Below are 21,324 nucleotides of genomic sequence, written 5' to 3'. Positions count from 1 at the left end.
CTGTCTCCAGACTAATCGTGTGTTAACCGTGAGGAGAGATTACAATGGGGTGCACTTGGCTTGTTATCACTTGTCATGCACCACCTATCACATTTGCAATTACACCGCTACGTTTTTCGCTTTTTTTTTATGTCTTTGTTTGATTTGAAGAGTCGATAAATCATCAGCAGATAAAAAGCAGCAGAGGTTTGACGAGCTGTCAGACACTTTGTAGTGTGACAGAAGAGATAGGAAATCAGTTTACATCTATGTAAGGACTCCCGTAGGGAGAAATGTGCCTTCCTTTCCCCCTTACTTGACCCCTGTCGGCCGTGCCCACAACCACTGACACACAGCTTGTGGCTAATGTAGCAGCATTAGGATAGGTCATGTAGCTTCAACCCTGTCAGGGGATGTCTAACTGGTCTTTTATTTGGTGGCCACGGCTGCCAGCAGAGGCCAAAATTACACATTAAATGTTTTAATTTGTACTTACTCATGGACACTTACCCTTACCTTCTAAAAATCTGTTCCTTCGGTCTCTGCAACAGAAATCGAACTGGTGTCATCTCAGTCTACCTTATTTCTTAACTTCAGAAAATTACACACCGGATGTCTGTATTTGTGGGTTTGGGTGTGGTTCTCTTGCTTAAATCCCAAAGTGGTGGTGGCAAAGATGCCCAGTACTTAAAGTTCGCCGTTTGATTTTCTGTGTGAATGCCACATGACCACACGTTCAGGCATTGCCTGTAGAAACCCACAGCAGCAAATAATGTCTTCAGTTGTCACACGTTTGTTGAATGTCAGAGACCAGTAGTCTTTGTAATAGTCAACGCAACATTCAGATCAAATACTGATTAATACTGATTGATTTTGTTGCAATCAGAAGTTCTTGTCTGACCATTTTTTCTCTCTCTCTCTTTACAGCCGTGCAATTAAGACCAATCAGGACCTGCTTCCAGAGACGCCCTGGACAAACATCTTCTACGATGATTTCTGGGGCACCTTACTCACACACAGCGGCAGCCATAAGTCTTACCGACCCCTGTGTACCCTCTCCTTCCGCCTTAATCATGCTGTGGGTGGGCTGGAGCCTTGGGGTTACCACCTGGTTAATGTGGTCCTCCATGGGGCTGTGACAGGCCTGTTTACCTCACTCGCTCGCCTGCTGCTCGGAGGAGGACTGTGGAGCATACTGGCTGGCTTGCTCTTCGCCTCTCACCCAATTCACACCGAGGCAGTGGCAGGTGTAGTCGGCCGAGCCGATGAAGGTGCCGCCCTTTTCTTCTTGCTGTCCCTGCTGTGTTACATACGTCACTGTAGGCTGCGGGGGCGTGCTGGGTCCTGGCGAATCGTGGCCTGGTTCCTTGGTAGCTTGGGTTGCGCCGCCTGCAGCATGCTCTGGAAGGAGCTCGGAGTTACTGTTCTGGCTGTATCAGCGCTGTATGACGTCTGCGTTTTCCACAGGCTCAAACTGCGACAGATCATTGTGCTCCTTTACAAGGTAAACTGTTTGTTCTGTTGGAGTTTTTTGGCCATTCATGTTTGCAAAACAAGGTAAGCCTTTTAAAAGTGAAGTCCATGTTTAATCTGAACTGGGCTGCCCCCTTCCATAACCTCTCTTTGTGCAGCGATTCAGAAGGATCACTCAGTGCTCCTCTTATGTTTAAATTGCAAATTACTAATCCTCTCACAAGTGGGCTGTTTTTATGCAATGGACATTGGAGGTTTTCTCCATTTGTGTGTGTGTGTGTGTGTATTCAGATGGCGTGCAGCGATAAAAAGAGATGGAAATGAAAATATTTTTCAGGAGAAACAGCTAAGATAACAAAAAGCAATGGTCATTTTATATTTTCTTGTCGCCTTTGAAGCATCCAGCCATTAAGAAGCCCTTTTCCCCCAACAGCTCCTGTCAGAAGTATTTACTATTTGCTGTCTACTTCCTGTGACATCCCTGAATCCCTACCCATCATCACAAATTCAATGAGACATGTGCACAGATGTGACGAAAGTGTTCCAGAGGAGCCAATGAAAGGGGATCTTTCTTTTGGAAATGCTGTGTGGTAAGGAGGGACTGTGGTCAGCAAGGCCGTATGTAAAACATAAGACAGACAGATGAAACGATAAAAAGCAATGAAGAAAATGAGAAGCCTCTCCTTTTTAGTGTGCAGCATAGTCTAAAAATGATGGTTGCGGGACTCTAGCTTCATGTCCAAGCTGTCCTCTCATGATTTAAGCCTTATCAGACTCCCGGTGTTGTCTGGAATATTGCCCATCCATTGCGGCAGGCGGACAGACCTTCTAATGGCTTGTCAGGCATGGCTAGACCAGAAAGGAAACGGGGCCAAAAGGGCTGCAGGAGATGATGCCTCAAAGCTGACAGTTTTTCTACTTTTGATTGAAAGTCCAAAAACCCTGCTGATCCAATTGTCTTTGCAGGAAAACAAAATCCACTGGAACATAGTTACAGTTCTGGCACAGTGCAGGCCCTATAGATGTCTTTCATGGTTTGCCATCATGGTCAGCTAAATTGGCAAACATCACCGGGGTCAGAAATGCTCTGCTGCTGCGCTGCTCATCCAGCGTAGCTTCTGTAGCTCGGTGTGTTGCCAAAGTGCTTTACATAAAAATGTTTTAAGCGTTTTACAGATATTAAAATCGAATAAGAGTAATGTATTTCTTTGAAGTAAACAAGGTTGCAAAATTAAAAAGAGAAGTGTTAAGATTTGTCTGCAGCATGTGTTTCTTTGTTTTTGCAGGAAATGACAAATAAAGGCCGTCCGTCCCATTGCTGTTTGTCTTATTGGTGCTGAGCCAGTCAGAGACGTGTAAAATCGAAATACAAGGTTTTTTATCAGCTCTATAAAAGAGGACACGCCTGTGTAATGCTGCTACAATGGGTGTGGTGTGGTGTGTCAGCTTTTCTCAGTACTAAAGTGTTTATTTCTACTGTAGCTGTCATAACAGAATAAAGTCACATCTGTCATTTGCTTCAAAGATTGTCTTGCAGTTGTTTTTCAAGAATTGCAAAGCCACTTAAAAGTATGCAATTTATTAACAGTAAACTTTGCCCGAGTATCCTCGTGGTGTTTGCATCATTCAGATCACCTTTCTTTAAAGCAGTGTCACGGGTGCTCAGTCACTCAAAGTCAAAACAGCTTAAAACTGGTATGAAAAAATAACAGATCTTTGCAAGACAAAGAGAAGTCAGGTCGCAGTGGGTTATTGTGCATTGAGGAGACAAATAAGGAGCTGTGGGCTGTCAGGCACACGGGGAAAACAAAGTTTTTTTGAGGCAAGACTGTAAAAAAAGCATATTTTTTGGAAGTGAGTTTGCTTGATTTTCCTAACTTTAGCTGACAACCATCATTATCGTAGCATATCATTTAGTCACACCACAAACAACATAAAAGCAAGAACAGCCAGAGACCTGTCATCATCACTTCAATCATGTTAACTCGAGACGTTTCCTTCTTATATGAACGTCTGTGATGAAATGCTGCAGTACTGTATTCTCGTGAGTACGTATGTATGCGAGTCTCGTGACCCAATCGCTTACCCAAATGGCAAACAGTTCATTACTGCACCGTGTACATTTGTCTCTCTCTGTCTCCGTGGAGCGAGGCAGTCACTTTGAGTAATGGTACGCGAGGGGGACTTATTCCTCAGGGCGAGCTGAGCCTTCAGCCGCCCATATGAAATTTAAAATGTATACAGCGTTGCAAATGACGATCGCAGTGAAAATAAATACAGTTTGCGCTTTAAATTGCGGGTTGAGATTTATCAGGTGCTGAAAATCTGGCTGCTAACTACCCACAGTGGCACATTAATATTCTGTGATAAGAGGGAAACTAAGCATAAAATGCAAGAGAGAGGATCTGTCAGCCTGTCCTGGCTTTTTCCACGTTTGATTTCAAGGAACTATTCTTCATTCAGGTTAAAGAGGCGGGCTCGGTGAATGACTGACACGCCGTAATGGGCGCTATATATTTTATCGCCAAGCTCCACTCAGCTGGAGTCATTTGACATTTAGTGTTGCTTATCTGATTGTGGCGCACAGTCAATTACATTAGAGTTTTATATCTGCTGCAAATCTCCCTTTGTGTCGTTGCGGCTTCTGTGTGCAGTTTAAAGAGTGCAGGCAGTCGAAACTCGGCGTCACTGTAATTCCATGTAGGTTCATAACTCATCTCATCGAGACTTTGACTGCAGACTCTCTGCATACAAATCAGAGGCAGGAGCTAATGCATGGGTATTATCTTGACTGATTTTTTTTTTCTCGTAATGTGTTGAAATTTGCATAACAGATCTGGGTGCATGAGAATTGTGTGCATATAATGCAATATGTAAAACTAGAGCTACTAGTGTCTTTTTCTCTGAGCCTCATAATATACTTCCTTTCTGATCGTGCATGTTCACAGATCGTCTCCTCCTGTACTTTTGTCCCTCAAATAAAACACAGTTCTTTCTCCCAGGCTTTGTGTATAGAAGCTGTTCCAGTGACTTTAGTTTGGAACTAAAATGAAATTCAGGACACATTAACTGCTGTAAAACTCTGGATGTGGAAAAAGGGTTTATGCATATTTGTAATTCAACTAGAAAAATTTGCATTTCCTGCGAAAATGCTGTGTGGATGCCGTAACGCTGAAGCTGTCAGCTGAAAATAGCTGAAAAAGATGAAAAGTTGCAAAAAATTGTATGGCGGTAAAGAACTGAAAATTCTGCTGAAAACAAGTGAAGAAGCAGAACTTTTTGCTGAAAAGTGGTGAAAAGCCAAAAATTCTACTGAAAGTTGTAAAGACGGAGAAATTTTTTCTGAAAAGTGTTGAAAAGTTTTGCCGTGAGCAGGATTCAAACCTGGCCCTCCTGGTCTCAAGGAAGCTACTCATCTCACTGAGCCAAACTCATTCTCACAAAGAAGAGGTGGAGAGACTGACAATTCTGCTGAAATGAGCAGAAGCTGCTGAGAATTGTGCTGATAAGAGGTGAAAAGGCTGAAAATTTTGCAGAAGAGGTGAATGAGCAGAATTTCTGCAGAAAAGAGTTTTTTTTCTGAAAACAGCAGAAAAAACTGAAAATTTTGCTGAAAAGAGTTAAAAAAAAGTTTAACTGTTAACTGAATGAAATGCTGCCATAAGCGGGATTTGAACCCGGGCCTCCCAGTCTGAGAACGGCTGCTCATCTCACGGAGCTAAAACCTCGGTCAACCCGACAAGGAAAATCAGTGACCCCACTGATAATGTGGAAGAAATGGGCAAAAAATATTGCAAAAAAAATTCAACATCTCAAAAAGTATAGAAGTTATGAGCACCAAAAGTCATAGCAAGAAAGAGCAGAATCTTTTAAGATTTGAACGCCGAAAAACGTACGGAAGCAACTCGAAGATCAAGAATAAAGAGAAACAGGAACTCAATAGTGTGGATGCCCTTTGAGGCATCCACACAATTACTATTGGTTACCCACTTTCATACAAGAAAATAGGCTATTGCTGCTAAAGCTGGAAGTTGCAAGGGTTGATAAGCATATTTTTGCAATGTGCATAAAAAAAAATCTGTAAAGAGAGAAAACCTAATGTTTAAATTCAATTATTGTTCATGAATTTGATTTATTTGCATTGTAAACATTGAATGTTTCACACATGTTGCATTTGGAGTGAAATCAAAGTGTAGGACTCTTTCTGCTTATATTGCTCGCTGCTCTGAAAGAAAGACAATGAAAGAGATTAGAGGGAAACAATAGGCGCAGACGGTAATAAAAAAACAACAACAACAGGTGTTGCATGAGCGTTGATGCCAGATTCATGGTATCTGCAGGCGTACCCCTCGTCCCATCGCCCTCACCTCCAGAATGTAACGTTGGATAAGCGGTTGTGAAAATGTCGAACTTACAGTTTGACATGTTTCTTTGAAGAACCTCGCCTTCCCCCGCTTACTTTTCCTCCGCGCAGTCATTAGCCTGTGACTGTACCAACACTTACTGTGTTAATATCTGTCACTACTGCCTTCTGCCTACCTTGGCTGCTAATTAGTTCTTTCTAAGACGTGTGATGTCTCCTAATACTAGAAAAAAAAATGAAAAACCGTCATTAAATTGTTTACTCAAGTTGACCTTTACAGTGTTGATACACACCAGTTGCTTTGTGCCTGATTAAAGCTTTTATGGCCATGTGTTGCTATGTGTCCTGCTACTCCAAAGGCAATGAGTTTATAGCATTCAAATGTAGCATAGTTGGCAGTGGCGCATGTTTGGTGTAACCACAGTTTATGTGGAAAAACGTGCTTTTTATGAGACCATTTCCTGCACAGCGTTAGCTAATAGGCTCATTTTCAATAAGAGATACTGAAACGCAATTAAGTGTCCTAATTTAGCTGAGGAAGGAATGCTTTTTAATGTGATCTGACGAATTTATTCCATAGAATAATGCAATAAAGTGTTTGTTCTTGGGACCTGGTGCTCTTTCTTTGTTAGCTCACCAATAAAATACATGTTTAGACAATTGAAGACAGTGAAACTGGCCTGTTTGCAAGTTCTAACAGTGGAGAAAAACAGGACCTGTTAAGACATATACTTCTCCTTCATGAAATGCTTTTCTTTTTATTTAAGGGCCCATTTTTCTTCTCTTTGAATCATGGCCATATTAAACATGTCCTTATTTAACCAAAGACACAGTCTTGATGTTTTTTCACCTTCCTGAAAGTATGCTGTATGAGTTCTTAAGGCCCCGACACCACTGATACGACTGTGTCAAGAGCAATCCTTTGAAGCTGCGGTGTCGGAATCTGATGCTTTAAGAGTGTAAAATGGATAAAGAGGAATTGTCCTGGTGATGTCATGTCAATATTGCACAAGCCATAGCAACTCCCAAGTGCACAAGAGTTCAGCTACATCTTTAAAAGAAACATGAGACAGTCCTCTGCAGTCACTTTCAACATCTGACAGGGAGACCACTGGAAAGTCATTTCTAAATCTAGGATGAGACCCAGCTGGCCCGTAGCGATTGTCAAAATCACAAGCATCATTTTTTCCTCACCTCTTGTTTTCTGTTCATGCTTGTATGGTAAGTGCACAAGCATAAGGCGTGTGTGCATGGATGGAACATGTCTGAAGGGTGAAAGTTTTCTCGGACTGAGTGCTCAGGTGTTGTGCAGGTGGTGGGTTCAGCGAGGCTTGACCTCATGAGGCTGGAGGCGCATGTGGGAGATGTGAGGTCCGTGCACACATACAGCATGTACACGTGTAGTGTGTGTCTACATGCCAGTTTGTGTATGAAACGTATAGAGCCTGTATACAAATGTGACATCCATGCATACCCTTGCTGTGCATTAGAAACACAGCCCACCCCACACATTTTACCTGAGGCTCCACAGATGCTCCTCCATGCTCTAATGGCTCCTGTCACAGTGTGATAGATGGAGCCTGGTGGGCTCAGCTAGTGCCCCCTGCCCTCACCCACCTGCTTCTCACGTGGGGAAATACATCCCCACTTCTGGTCTTGATTGGGAGACGGTTAATCGGAAGCATAGATAATGTAAACACATTCATAGAAAACCAGGATTAGTGCTTAGGCTGCATAATTTATGATGTTAGTTGGACATTTGGGGGAAATAGTATTTAATTAAAGACATGAACTGCTTTTATAAGATTGTTGTTATTATACACCTGCAATTGTATTAGCTTAGCTCAGCATAAGGACTAAAATGAAGAAATGGTTAGCTTAAATGTTAACCAGGAGAGAGTAATACATTGGAAAAACATCATTTGATCTCAAACAATAAGAGAATTAAAAACAAACAAAATGTTACCAGCTGAGCTTTAGAAGGGCTAACTGTGTTAGCTTTGACTTGAACCTTGACATCCTATTCCAAGTTAACCACTTGCTGAAATTGCATTTTGGTTTTGTTAACATTCTCATAGATGTTCTCATCCAACTCAGTGATGCCAACACATTTAATCAAAGTCAGCATTCTTATTTAAAAAAAATAAAATACTGGAAGTGTTTGCTGATACCTCGTCTAACGCCAAAAAACAGCTCACATGCTAGCAGTGCAATATGAGATAAATTCCACACACGGACTACTGAGGCGGGCTTTCAGCCCTTGAATATCTTTCACTTCAGGCTAAAACGGTGCAAGTGCTACCACAGTGATGGAACCTGACTTTGGCTGGCTTTGGCTCAGCGTACCGATCATTAAACATAAGTGAACCTGACAGGCTCGTTGCCAGCGACAGCCAATATCGTGGCCCTGACTATGCTGACAAAAACAAAAAAGCAAAAGATTCATGCTGGTATAAAACCAGATGTGAAACAGTGCATGGGGCTTGAAATATTTCACACTGTCCCTTTCCTCGCTTCTTGCTGAAAACCATTTGTTCTTTTTGTAGCCGGCACGTCTCCGAATCGATAGCGGTTGTTATGTAAGACCTCGGCTCTAAAAAGGAACGTCCCACAGCACCAGTGTCCTACTCTATCCTTCAGTCTTGATGGAGATGTGTATGGATTTACTGTTCCTTCTGTTTCCCCAAAATCATTAAGCTTTCACAAGGAATAATTTATTCAGCCACACGTATTACAGGGAGTCGCAGTGATGTAATTAACTTCAGTGTATTTGTTTGTTTGTTTTTAATGTTTAGTCAGCACTTAAAGCGAGCTGGCTCCTTCTTTAGATACAGTACAGTAAGGCTGACTGAGACTTTAAAGTTTTGCAAACTATAGTTTCAGTTTTTATCCGTGGCTCCTATTTAAGGAGCCTTTTATGGTCTCAGCAAATCAACTGGCATATAAAATGAGTCAGTCAGAATTACATTTCGTCTAGACTTCCAGCTAACGTGCCGATATAAATGGACTAGCGTAACCCTCTGTAAGCCTTATAGAGACACTTCATCTCATGTATTTTCTTGTTTTTGCCTCTCTTTGAAACGCTTGACTCAGTGTCATTTAATTTAATTAGGGAAATTGAAAATGGTCACCAAAAATTACACCCCTCAGTTTTACATATAATATAGTTGTTTACAAAAGCGCTTTGTTTTCAGAGGTTTTGTGAGGTATGGTTATGCAAAACAATCAAATCACAGTCAAAATATAAAATGTGGAATGGCTCAGAGTGGTGTGGCAGGTTTACAGTACTCCTGGGAAATTTTCTCAAGTGAGTTGTTTGTATTCTTAGTACAGTAAATACAGCTTTTAGGAAGTCTAATCAAAACAAGTGTAATCAGATATCCAGGAAACTTTAAACTGCTGCCATAAATAAAATCATTCACATGCATAACCTGGGCAGCTTGCCATCGTACACAAACTGAAGCAGGAGAAACAAATGACATGAGGTCCAAATCTAGGATTATCAGCGTGGGCGTTCCAAGTAAGATGGACAAGAACTGATGAGAAACTGTGCATCTGCAAAAAAGGAAGAGGGCTGGAATGTGTTAGAAGTGTTAGAGAAGAGCGATTGTAATGGATGCAACAGCCAAGGGACAAAGACGAAGACCCCGGGTCTACTGAAGATAATTTAGGATGTAGGGTCTGTGTGAGATACTTCTGCTGGATGGCCTGTCGCTACCCATGAGCCTTCAATCACTGGATGCTATTTAGGAATACACCCAGACACCAAGCTGGTGATGTTGAACTCATCAAATCAGTCAGTCATGAAGGATCCCTCTGGGCATCTTCAAACCATGCAAATCATGTTTTCTTTTAGAGTTTTGGGGGTTTTCCTCATCCTCAAAGTCATGTTGCATTAAAAGTCACACACCTGCATATAAGACCAAAATAATACTGTTTTATCTGCACTAACGTCATAAGATGAAACTGTAAGGGAAGTTCATCCATAAAGATGCATAAAGATGACATCGTGGAGTCTGAAGAACAGATTGTTTCAGCTTTTCACTCCCAAACTACTCCAGTAAACTTTTCTCTCTTTTTTGATCTAATTATGTCCGTTTAGAGCTGCTGTTCTCCTCTCAGATTATATGCTCAGCTAGTATTGAAACAAAGAGTTTCATGTGGAGCCAGGAAATTTTCTTCCAGTGTGCTGAACTTGTGATTAAGCACATGCAGCTTGTTGGGCATGCTAACGCAGCCAAGTGTTGCTCTTCAGCTGTTGCCCCTCATTTCTGGCTGTTCTCTCTAATAATCTCCCGTTCCTTCTTGTTTAGCTGCTGAGTTGCAGGTTTTTTTTGTCCTTAAACATTCAGTCATCCGTTTGGTGTGGATGGAATCTGGCCCACACCCAGTTTCTCTGTAATGACACACTGGATTGATTGTTGCAGTGGTAAAGCCAAGCCACATTGAACAATCCATCAGTTGTAAACATGGGTTCAGATTGTGAGACGAAGCCTCTTCAACAATGTGATTTGTATTGAGGCTTCAATGGATTAAAGATACTTTTATAATGTGTTAACTTAGCTGTAAAATATGTGATATCTTAAATCCTTTTATTGCAAAAGAGATGTCAGACCTGCCTGGTTTCTGTGCCAGCACATCTGTAAATTTTTCTGTCACTCCCCGACTCATTGGTAATCTCACCATACAGCTGTACTGAGATATTTTATTGAAGACCTACGGAAAGATGTCTGGGATGCCTGAATATTAAAGGTTTTTTTTCTTTTCTGTTTGATTCTTTTCTTTGTAATGTTGATCAATAATTCACTCTCTAGATCCCCATCTCTGCTTGGCCATTTTTGATTTAGTGTCTTTGCTGAAAACTACAAATTAAAGTAATTGCATGCTTCTTTGGTGACTTTTATGATTCGCCATGGATTTTACCAGATGACGCATTCTGTGAATTGTGTGAAACAATGAGCTGAATCACTCAGTTAAGGTCTGGTGACTGTACTCACCACAACCCCAGTCTTTCCCTTTGGACGGTGTCCTGCTCTCCTGCTTCTTAAAAAAGTCGTTACTTGTGAGTGTCATACTTAATCTGCCCTTCACTGAATGTGTCTTTCACTGTGATAGAGTTCACTATCGTAGTGAACGCAACATGAACGGTGATTTTTGGAGCCGTCTTTGTGTACTCAGGCAAATGAGGTGTGTGTCTGTTGTGCACTCTTTGATGTCTGTAGATTATTGTTGGTCCCGACATGTTTGAAATGGATCGATTTTCTTTTTTTGTGCTTGTTTGTTCGTTGCTTTTTGTCTTTTCTCAAAGAGCATTTTGAAGTGTTTCTGTGGCCGACTGAGAGCAGGAGTCTCACTCCAAGATTTTCCTTTTTCTAATGTGTAGAAATGTTTGTACTCAATGAAACAAATAAGTGCACACGCAAAAATACTGCTGTATTCAAGAAATGTGCACATGAGCATATTTACTGTGGTATGTTAGTGAATCAAAATTATTCTAAATCAACGCAAACAGTTTCACCTTTGGGTAGAGTGTAGACAGTGCTGAGAGAAGAATGAACCCTGCACTGCTAAAAAGAAGGAGAAGGTCTGACTGTAACACCTGAAACAGTGCCTGAGGAGGAAAATGGGCAAAGCACACCCTCCCATAGTGTCTCCACGGCAGTGAGGATAGTTTAAATTAAATAATACATTTACATTTAATAAATTAAAAAAAATTCTAACATATTGAATTTCCCCTAAGACACTCACTGTAAAAACATGACATTAAAAAAGGCTAAAAAACACTGGAAAACTATGACAAAGCATTTGTAGTAGTAGTAATATTAACAGAGCTCCATAGTGCAGTGGTTTACACATTTGCCTAACAAGCTAAAAATGCCCAGTTCAATGTCAATCACTGATGTGTGCTCATACATACATTTATACATATTTTATAAATATATACATATTTCTGTACATTGTTATCTGTTAATACAAGTTGCTTATGTATATAGCACCACTTTGTTTCTTCATGCTATAAGAGCTGTATAACACCCACATTTCTCATCCGTGGGATAATAAAGGTTTATTCTATTCTATTCTATTCTATTCTATTCTATTCTATTCTAAACAGTCCGAACCGTAGTTTTGTGCCCTTCCCATTTAAGAAAATGGTGTCCACTTTTGTTTAAAATGATGATATGTGAGTGTAGCAGTGCAATATGAGGGTTTCAGTCAGGAGCAAGGTGCTCATTCAGACATAAAGCTGATTCGAATACTGTCAGATTAATGGAAATGTGTGAAAGGAGCGAGACTCACAAACAGCCGTCAAAACCAACTGATGATTCAGCTCAGATTCATTTTTAATTGCTTTTTATTTTGTGTCAACTCTTCATCATTATTACACAACAAGTCATCTTTTTGTTTTTTACTTTACTCGGCTTCTCTCATGCTTATTACTGGCCAGTATTCACAGTAACAAATGACATGCTGTCACTATTTCTGTGGGCAACTGTAACAGGACACACCAGACAGAGTGGTTCAGAAAGTGGTTGACAGAAGGAAGAATGCAATTTCTACAACCAGCATGTGACATTCCTCCGACAGTCTATCTGCTTAGATTTGGACCCTGCTCTGGCTTTGAGTCATTCATTCATGCACCGTAGGAGCTTACTGCCGCTCTAAACCCAACAACACAATGGCTCTGATCTCCCAAATGCATAGTAATCAGAGAGAATCCAAGCATGTACAGAATAAATCTAGTCTGGACACAACTGGCAACATTTTTTAAAAACAGTACATTTTTACTTTTTTTTCATTTATCTTTAAAGTTTCGAACTTGTACTGTAAGCAGCGCGGGGCACACACACGTCTCCCTCCAGCAACAAAAAAATTCCCCCCCTTCAAGCTTGAATCAGCATCTTGTCGCAGCGAATCTGCAGTAGCGGTCACATAGTCTGGTTGGCCCTTGCAGTACAAATAAATATGGGGAAACAAAAGCCCAGAAATCGGGAACAGTCGGTTTATTTTTCAAACCATTTCTGTGGTTTCACTCAATAAATATTGTCTGTGAAACGTTAAGGCTTTGAGTCCACTTTGGTTTTCCATTGTCATTATGTTCTTATTGTTTGGGCAGCCTGACCATTTTGCCTTTTCCAGTGTGTATACAGAGTATAGAAGGTGATTTTAGAGTCGTTTCATTCTTTGTTTCTCAGATGTGACCCAGCAAATAAACTGGGAAAAACTTCACAAACTTCACAAATGCAAAATGGCAGAAGTTAGTGAATGAAATGAAATTTTGTTTCTTCATTCAGCAAGTTTGTCATCCTCCTCGTGGATACAAACAGTACCTTCCTCCCTTTACGTGTAGATTTCATCCTCTCAGCTGCTCCCTCTGATTGGACAGAATAAGGTTCACCTTCTCTGTGCCATTACAAATCTATAGATGTCTGATTGCAGTTGATGACAGAATAAATGGGAGAGAGTGACTCTGTCTGACCTCTGACTGCAGCATGAAAGCATGACATGTTTTAGCCTTTTACAGTAAGGGCCTTTAAAGCGGCTCAGTTAGAAACAAAGTGAGCGAGGCTGGAATGTTGACTTAATGGTTTTGAGAGAAATGGATCCCATGTTGCTGCAGTGATTATGGTTAATAAAGGCTGACCGAGAGAGCGTGAACTGGCATATTTTGTCATGTATTAGTTGGAAATATTCTTGCTCATATTTGCTTGCTTTCATCATATAAATTCCAGGTTTTTCCACAGCAGGTGATACCACAGAACTTACAAATGAAAATGTTATTTTCACATTTAACATGTCAGTGTCTTTGATCAGTAGTGTGGTGGGATTCCCCTCCTGTAGGCCTCCTTCCCACTTTGTCTTACCTCCTTCTTCATTACAAACATATCTCTCTCACTGCAATGTACTCCACGTGTTTTGAATAATACTAATCATCATCTTAGTACTGACCAGTATTACAGTGATTATCAGGCAGCCATAAGACAGAGTCTCCGATTTACAGGTAAATTGATGCATGGAGTATTTCTTCTTCAGTCACCTTTCTCACTCACTATGTGTTAATAGACGTCGCAGCAGATGGCCCCGCCCCTCCCTGAGCCTGGTTCTGCTGGAGGTTTCTTCCTGTTAAAAGGGAGTTTTTCCTTCCCACTGTCGCCAAAGTGCTTGTTCATAGGGGGTCATATGATTGTTGGGTTTTTCTCTGTATGGATTATTGTAGGGTCTACTGTACAATATAAAGCACCTTGAGGCGATTGTTGTTGTGATTTGACGCTGCATAAATAGAATAGAATTGCATTGAAATTACTGTTCATGCTACACAGTTGCACTTGTCTTTCTCAGATAACTAACTTGTTATATCTTACAATACATTTCAATGTACATTGCCCCTAAGTAATTTAACAGTCACCAAAAATTTGTAGTTGTGGAGTCACCATTTAAGAGTTTGAAAATGAGCCACGGATGTAACTTTAAACGTAAAAGCCAAAGAGCATAAAAAACAAACATTTATTATATTTCTTTACTATAGAATAAAATAAAAGGGTTAAATAAATAATAAAATAAAACAGTTGGTGCACATGTGAGAGAAAATTGCGAGCCGCTAATTGAGCTTTATCATCAGCCATCTGTTGGTGATCCATAACACACTGTTAGGAAATGGACAGGCTCGTATCTTGTCTTACTTGCTAACTATCATGTTTTACACCCAAAGTCTGTCTTACAAAGGGAGAGCACAGCAGCTGCAGCAGCAGAGAGATAGATGGTAAATTTGTGGTCCATCAACCACAAGCTTGATTAGTTGATCCAGCAGTTAAAGATCAAAGCCACGAGCACAGAATGTATCCATCAAGCCTGCAGAAAGGTTTATGCAGACTTTTTAGGGACTCGTACTAAATTCGAGCTTTCTGGGAGTGTGTGTGTGCACATGCGTGTGACAGAGGTAATACCCACTGATTGGTACCCTGAGCTCATTTTTTCTTTCATTATAAGTCTATCAATGTGAGGCAGGATCTTGATGAAAGGCCTTCTGCAGACAATTGATCTCAGTAATGATGAAGAGGTGGGGATAGGTCAGACATGCCACTTCTTTCACTGGATTTTCAGTTAGGTGCTCGCTGAAGTGAAAGCCAGTCACAGCGCTGCATTTTGATGGGCTACCTATATGTGTTGTGTGATTGATTTTTTTTTTCTTTTATTCTCTTGCGTGATAGAATAATGCCCATTTACCAAATGCAAAAAAAGGCTTGTGTGTACCTTGAGAAAAGAGCGTTTTTCTCCAAACAAATTAATTAAATTTCTCCCTGACGTCTTTCCACTTTTTTGCCACAAACCTTCATTCACAAAACTAAATGGATGTTTAAAAGAAAAAACCTGATTGAGTTTTCTTCTCAGTCAAATGAACCTAATCAAAGTGGAGACATGGAAAAAGGCAGGCACAAACAGGGATTCTGTAATTGGCCTGTTTTGCATTTTATCTCCAAGGATATTTTATTCACACGCATGCCTTATAAAGCCTAAATTGTTTCAGTTCTCAGCTGATTGCTGTTAAAACACAAAAGAGAAGAAAAAAACACTGCCCCATGCCTCCTACAGGGTTGTGCTCAACCACCTATTTCAGACTAAACTGGATTATTGACAAAAGACACAAAGCGGGAACGCCTTGGTTTTCCTGCATAATAGAGCCGTAGCGCCCTGGGAGCCGTTGCCTGGTAGTAATTGAACTTATGCCTTTGAACAGTAGATGTTTTTAACTGGAGGCATAGTATAGAGGATGCACATGTTTGTTTATTCCAGAGATTATAGCGACGGGGTTCATGTCCCAGAATATATTCGGAGCATTTTCACATTTTTTTCTTTTGCCACTTATATATTTTTTAAAGGTCAGTGCATTTGGTGAAGTATGCCAGGAGGAGTAATGGAGTTACAAATGTGTACTAAAGCAAAATCAAAGGGCTGTTTTATGTTTTGGGTGCTACCCGAAGACGATATGCATAGAAAAAGTTGAACCTCAGTGCAGCACAAGAATTTGCATGAAACACCGCCTCAGTCTACAGCACTGGCATATGGACGTGATTAAGGAGGAGGTGTCTGAGTGTTAGCTGCTCTCTGGGAAGAGTCGAGGCATATCGGTTTGTCACATTTCCAGGTATGAATGATTAGAATTTAGGGCTGCCACAAGTGAATATGGACTGAACTGAAACATAGTTGCCACTTCATTGTCCAGTAGACAGCGATCTGCATCACACCAAGAACAAAAATTATTTGCAGAAAGGTACACTGTAAAAAAAATCGTGATATAAAAGTATTTTACAGTTTTGTACTGTTCTTCTAGAATATCATTAAATTCACATAAATAGACTCTGATTCTACATTTCAAATGTAAATTAACGTTAAATCACTCTAAATGTAATAAAGCATAATTTTCTTGTTTTGTAAATGTATCTGTCTGTACATGAGCATATTTAGATAAAATACATTCACAAGTGCATCATAATTTCACAAATATTTGTCCATTATTTGAAAGATTGAACTGTTAAATGTAATGCTATGGAAAAATATATAAAATGATTCGTATAAACTTTTTTTACATCAAATAATTATTATTATTGTTATTTAGGGCGATCCTGGCTCAAGAGTTGGGAGTTCGTCTTGTAATCAGAAGGTTGCCGATTCGAGCCCCGGCTCGGACACTCTCGGTCGTTGTGTCCTTGGGCAAGGCACTTCACCTACCGCCTACTGGTGGTGGCCAGAGGGGAATTATAAAGTGGAATTGTAAAGCGCTATATGAATGCAATCCATTGTTATTTAAACCAACTGTGTATTTCTGTACATTTACGTATTATTATTCATATTGCTGCATTCATTGACCTTTTTTATAGGTAATTTCATTGTTTAATCACATTAAATTGTTCCTAATTTAATGTTTAAAAGCACTTGAAAAAGGCAAAATCCCATGCAAAATTAGGGCAACAAACTGTATTGTCATTACTGAAAATAACCGTATTTTCATGGAAAAGTTATTTTCTGTTATTTTCTGGTATTATTTTGGCGCCCCAGCTGCCGGAATATTACCGTTTTTATAGGATTTTTTTTTTTTACAGCATAATTCATTAACAGCACTGAAACCACCTCAGAGGACATTCGATTGTTGTACGAACCGAGCGCCGTGACCGAGGACTCTCAGATTTGAACGATCTGTCAAAAACAGACGGAGCTTTTCTTCCTGTTTCTCCTGCAGTGCTTTAAGTTTGCAGCTTGGTAGCGTCTTGTTAAGATTTGCTTAAACCAGAGTCATCTAAAGAGTCTGTCAAAGATCCTCATAAATCCCAGCTGGATCTCCCTGAAGCAGTCATTGAGATGTATTAACACTGCTCAGCAAGCCTCTCTGTTAAAGTCTGCTCAAAGTACAGCCGCTGGGCCTTAAAGACCATTTCAGTCCACTTCATTTCTTTGCAGGGTTCCTGCTCACCTGCTTAGATTCAAAACTGGACACAGCTTCTGTGATTTTAGAGATGATTAAAAGTGCCGGGGAAAAGAAGAGTTCATACGAAGTTCAGATGACAGCTTTTAAATCTGGGCTGTGGGGCAATCATTTTAAAGGACTGCTATATGTATAAGTGCATCTGATTTTCAGTGCTACCCAAAGCCAAAAAGCATGTAATTCATTCACATGTGCAGTGTGCAGCTCGCTAAGAACTTATCATGAGACAGGCAGGTTATTCTGACTGGTATCGACATGTTCATTTTTGGGACTTCTTGCAGAGGTAATGATACCGTGTATCATGTCTTTGCAGCAAATATGAACTAATGGCACAATGACTGACAAAGTAAAAGCCTTTGGTTCTGTGCAAAGGTGATACATCTCATGCTGACTCTAAAGCATCCCAGTTAACATTTCTCACTTGTTTGATTTGTTTAAAATAAAATTTAAAAAGCTGTTTTATTTTTTATGTTTATAAAAATTTCATTTCATATTTGCATATTTGAGGATCTGTCTCATTTCATTGTTTTATGTTTTATTTTGACCAGTTCTGTGCTTCGTCCAGCAGCGAGCAGATCATAGATAGTTTCTTTTTCTTCTTTCAACATAAAATCTAAACTAGATTGATTTTTGTTTCACTTGAGTGGTTCATCTATTAGGATCCTGCACAGCAACTTATTGTTTCATTTCCCTAATTTGATGTCATTTAATAGCATCTAATGAAAATTTGTCTTCATCCTACCGTCTGCCCTGGATTTCCACAGGGAGCTGACCATAACGCTTTCAACAGTTGCTCAGATTAATGAGAAACTGTGGTCTGGATCTGACCTTTTGTTGCCAAGCGCCTAAACGACTTATCCAACAGTGGCATATCCTGGCACATCCCCACAAAATACTGAATCGCTGGGGGTTGATGTCAAGCCTCCGGTGAAGGGTTTGACAGAGCTGACCTTATGTGAGATCTTTTTTTCATTCTTGTGATATTTCCCCAAACTGTTTTGAATAATATATCCAATATTCAGCTGCGAGTCGGTGTTGTTGTTGTTGTTGTTGCATAAGGTGAAAGAAGCCATTTGGGAGTTGATTTATTTAACTCTTCACTGTATCACACCAGTGGGAGTTGTTACAAAGTACTTCTGTTGGTTTGCTTTTTATGTACGAGTCTTTTATATTCACCCTCTCATCTCGATGCGCTGAATGTGATATTTTTCGTCTGTAGATCATTTCCTTGGTGTCGCCTGCTGTGTTTTAAGCCTAATTTCCTGCTGCCTTTGTGTGGCAGCGACAGCTCTTTGTATTTGCAGTGATCATTAGCAGACAACAGCTGTCCCCAGAGGTTACTGAAGCCTTTCTTCACAGATACAATCTGAAATGACAACGGACAGGCGAGAAAATCAATAGTACAACCCCTAAGCAGTGGTGGCATGATGTCTATGATCACAGATGAGACATCATCATCTCCTTTGGCATGTGGAGATGGAGAAAGATCACATTCACTGTGGGTTCAGGATTGCCTTGGGTTTCAGCTTAAATAATTGGATTACAGCATCAATGATGCCCTGGTGATTTATATGCAGGTGGCTGAGACTCTTTGGGTGAGCTATCAGCCAACAGATCATATTTTGATGATCTATATTATTTGCGTTTGGGGTGTGAAATAATATTTTCAGTTTTTCATTCATTTTATTTCCAGGCCGTGTACAGGTTTCTACTGTAGGACACAAACATGTTTTTTTAAGTTAGACTTTCCAACATTAGCACATTAAAAAAGGTCGGTTGGTCCTAACTTTGGAACAGGCTCGTGGAGAAACAGAGCCAGTAATTCTTCAACGCTGTGCCAGCAAATGATTAAACAACCAAACACGCTATAAATATTGCATCGGCATTTCCACACAACATTTGGGAAAGTGTTTAATATTAAGCCTGTAACACGATGAATGGAGTTTATGTAGTTGTGTTTATTTTGTTATGTCTGCAGAGACCATAAATAGAACATTAGGATGCAAGGTCACCTTTATTTTGAAAAATTCCCCAAACTGACACAGTGTTAATGTTCTGGCTTTAATAAAACTTTATGTGGTGTTCCTCCTCTTGGAAGGCATGAAGTTCAAAGAAGGGAAAAAGGTGTCACAAAACGTAATTGCTTTTATTTCACAGCTTTCTGTGCAAGCACACACTGGGCACAACCGAAGATTTTGATGAAACACATTTCAAAGCTGCTCCGTTTAGTCAACGCTTTAGGAATGGTTATTGAATCATTCACTTTCCGATGACTCGCTGCGTCTGTAGTCGAAGTAGCGATTCTGTTCTTCCACTCGTTGGTCTGGGTCAAAGTGAAAGTAAAGGTCCGAGAGTCGCAAATGTACAGTCACTGAGAAAACAGTTGCAGTGTGAGCCTTTAATGTTTGCAGTATATTTTACAACATTTCCTACTTTCCTTTCCTGCAGATTGACGGTATAATCTCTGCTTTTCGTTTTCTTTGTCTTTCAGAGAAAGAACGCCCACCTGCTGCTGAACGTGTTTCTGCTGGCAGCGTGGGGATTCTTCCTATTGGCCTGTCGCTTCTACTGGATGGGCAACAAACCTCCAAACTTCTCCAACTCTGACAACCCAGCGGCTGACTCGCCCTCGCTCATCACCAGGACCCTGACCTTCTTCTACCTTCCTGCTGTTAACTTCTGGCTCCTCCTCTGCCCAGACACACTAAGTTTCGATTGGTCGATGGATGCCGTGCCTCTGATCAGGAGCCTTGCTGACTGGAGGAACTTTCATACAGTTGTCTTCTATTCTGGTCTGTTGTTGCTAGCTTGGTTCGGCTTGTGGACACATCGTGCACCGAGGGGAAAGGACACTAATGGCAAAGTGCATCATTACACCAATGGCAGAAATGGGAGCAGTAATGGGCACAGTTACAGTTATAATGATTATGAGCACGTGAACAATTCCAATACGGATGCTCACATAAATAATACGCAAAATGGGACCAAAAAGCACTATGAGAGCAGGACTCTGCTACCTACCACTGAAAATGTTGTGGTGTTCTCACTGGGCCTCTTGGCTATCCCTTTCCTACCTGCCACAAACTTGTTTTTCTATGTGGGATTTGTGATAGCCGAGCGAGTACTGTACATCCCGAGTATGGGCTTTTGCCTGCTGGTTGCAGTGGGGATCAGGTCCCTCTACATCCGACTACGCCGCAGATCATCCAGAACAATGTTGGTGTACTCCAGCGCAGCCCTGGTTCTATTTTTTGGTGTCAAAACAGTTTTGAGGAACCAGGACTGGCAAAATGAAGAAATGCTCTACAAGTCAGGGATTTATGTCAATCCTGCTAAAGGTAAGATGTGTGCCTTTATTCGTATATGTGTAAACATGTAAAATCACACACACTTTATATGCAACCATTATATTTATTTGTCTGAATAATTCAAAGCAAATATTTAGGTGAGGTTTGATTATGTGCACCGTCCATTAGTTTGCTATCATCCTGAATAACTCAAATAACACATTTTAACTCTCAATATGCTTACGAGTCTAGTATTATTCTAAGGAATACAACAGAGCTGTACTTTTTGATCTGACACTTTTCTTATACTCAGCATGCAATCTGTTTAATTGGAAAGGCACCATCTGTGACTGGCACCTTTAGTAAAAGATCAAATATTCTAAAGCTTCATATTAAAGGTCATCAAACAATGATTCTTATCCAAACCGAAGCTCTTGGAGCTGCTGAACGGAGAAGCAGGACAGGGCCCCACAAAGCAGCAGAAGGGCATGTTGTGTTAGCTAATTTCCCTTTCAGATTCTGCAGCAGCGCTGAGGCATGACAGCTGTTTGTTTTGGCAGGCCATCAGCCGAACCAAGGAGCAGAAATGTCCACGACTCACATTCAATAAAGTTAATATGAGATGAGAAAAGAGCCCAGTCTCATACACAAACACACACACACACACACACACACACACACACACACACACACACACACACACACACAAAGTGTGAAATTGTGATTACACAGACGTTTACGACACT

At 40.5% G+C, this 21,324-nt stretch overlaps 1 protein-coding gene across 1 annotated transcript in view; it reads left to right on the top strand.

Moving 5' to 3' along the window:
• tmtc2b (transmembrane O-mannosyltransferase targeting cadherins 2b) overlaps window positions 1-21,324 on the top strand; it is a 70,436-nt gene that overhangs the window by 36,888 nt on the left and 12,224 nt on the right. The window contains exons 2-3 of the mRNA XM_005930356.3: window positions 907-1,483; window positions 19,783-20,629. Of these exons, the coding sequence (XP_005930418.3) occupies window positions 907-1,483; window positions 19,783-20,629 (1,424 nt within the window). The remainder of the gene's footprint in view (window positions 1-906; window positions 1,484-19,782; window positions 20,630-21,324) is intronic.

This window comes from Haplochromis burtoni, unplaced genomic scaffold (assembly GCF_018398535.1).
Source record: "Haplochromis burtoni strain Fernald_Lab_line unplaced genomic scaffold, NCSU_Asbu1 Contig_127, whole genome shotgun sequence".
Lineage (NCBI taxonomy): Eukaryota > Metazoa > Chordata > Actinopteri > Cichliformes > Cichlidae > Haplochromis > Haplochromis burtoni.
This window is presented reverse-complemented; position numbering and strand designations above follow the sequence as displayed.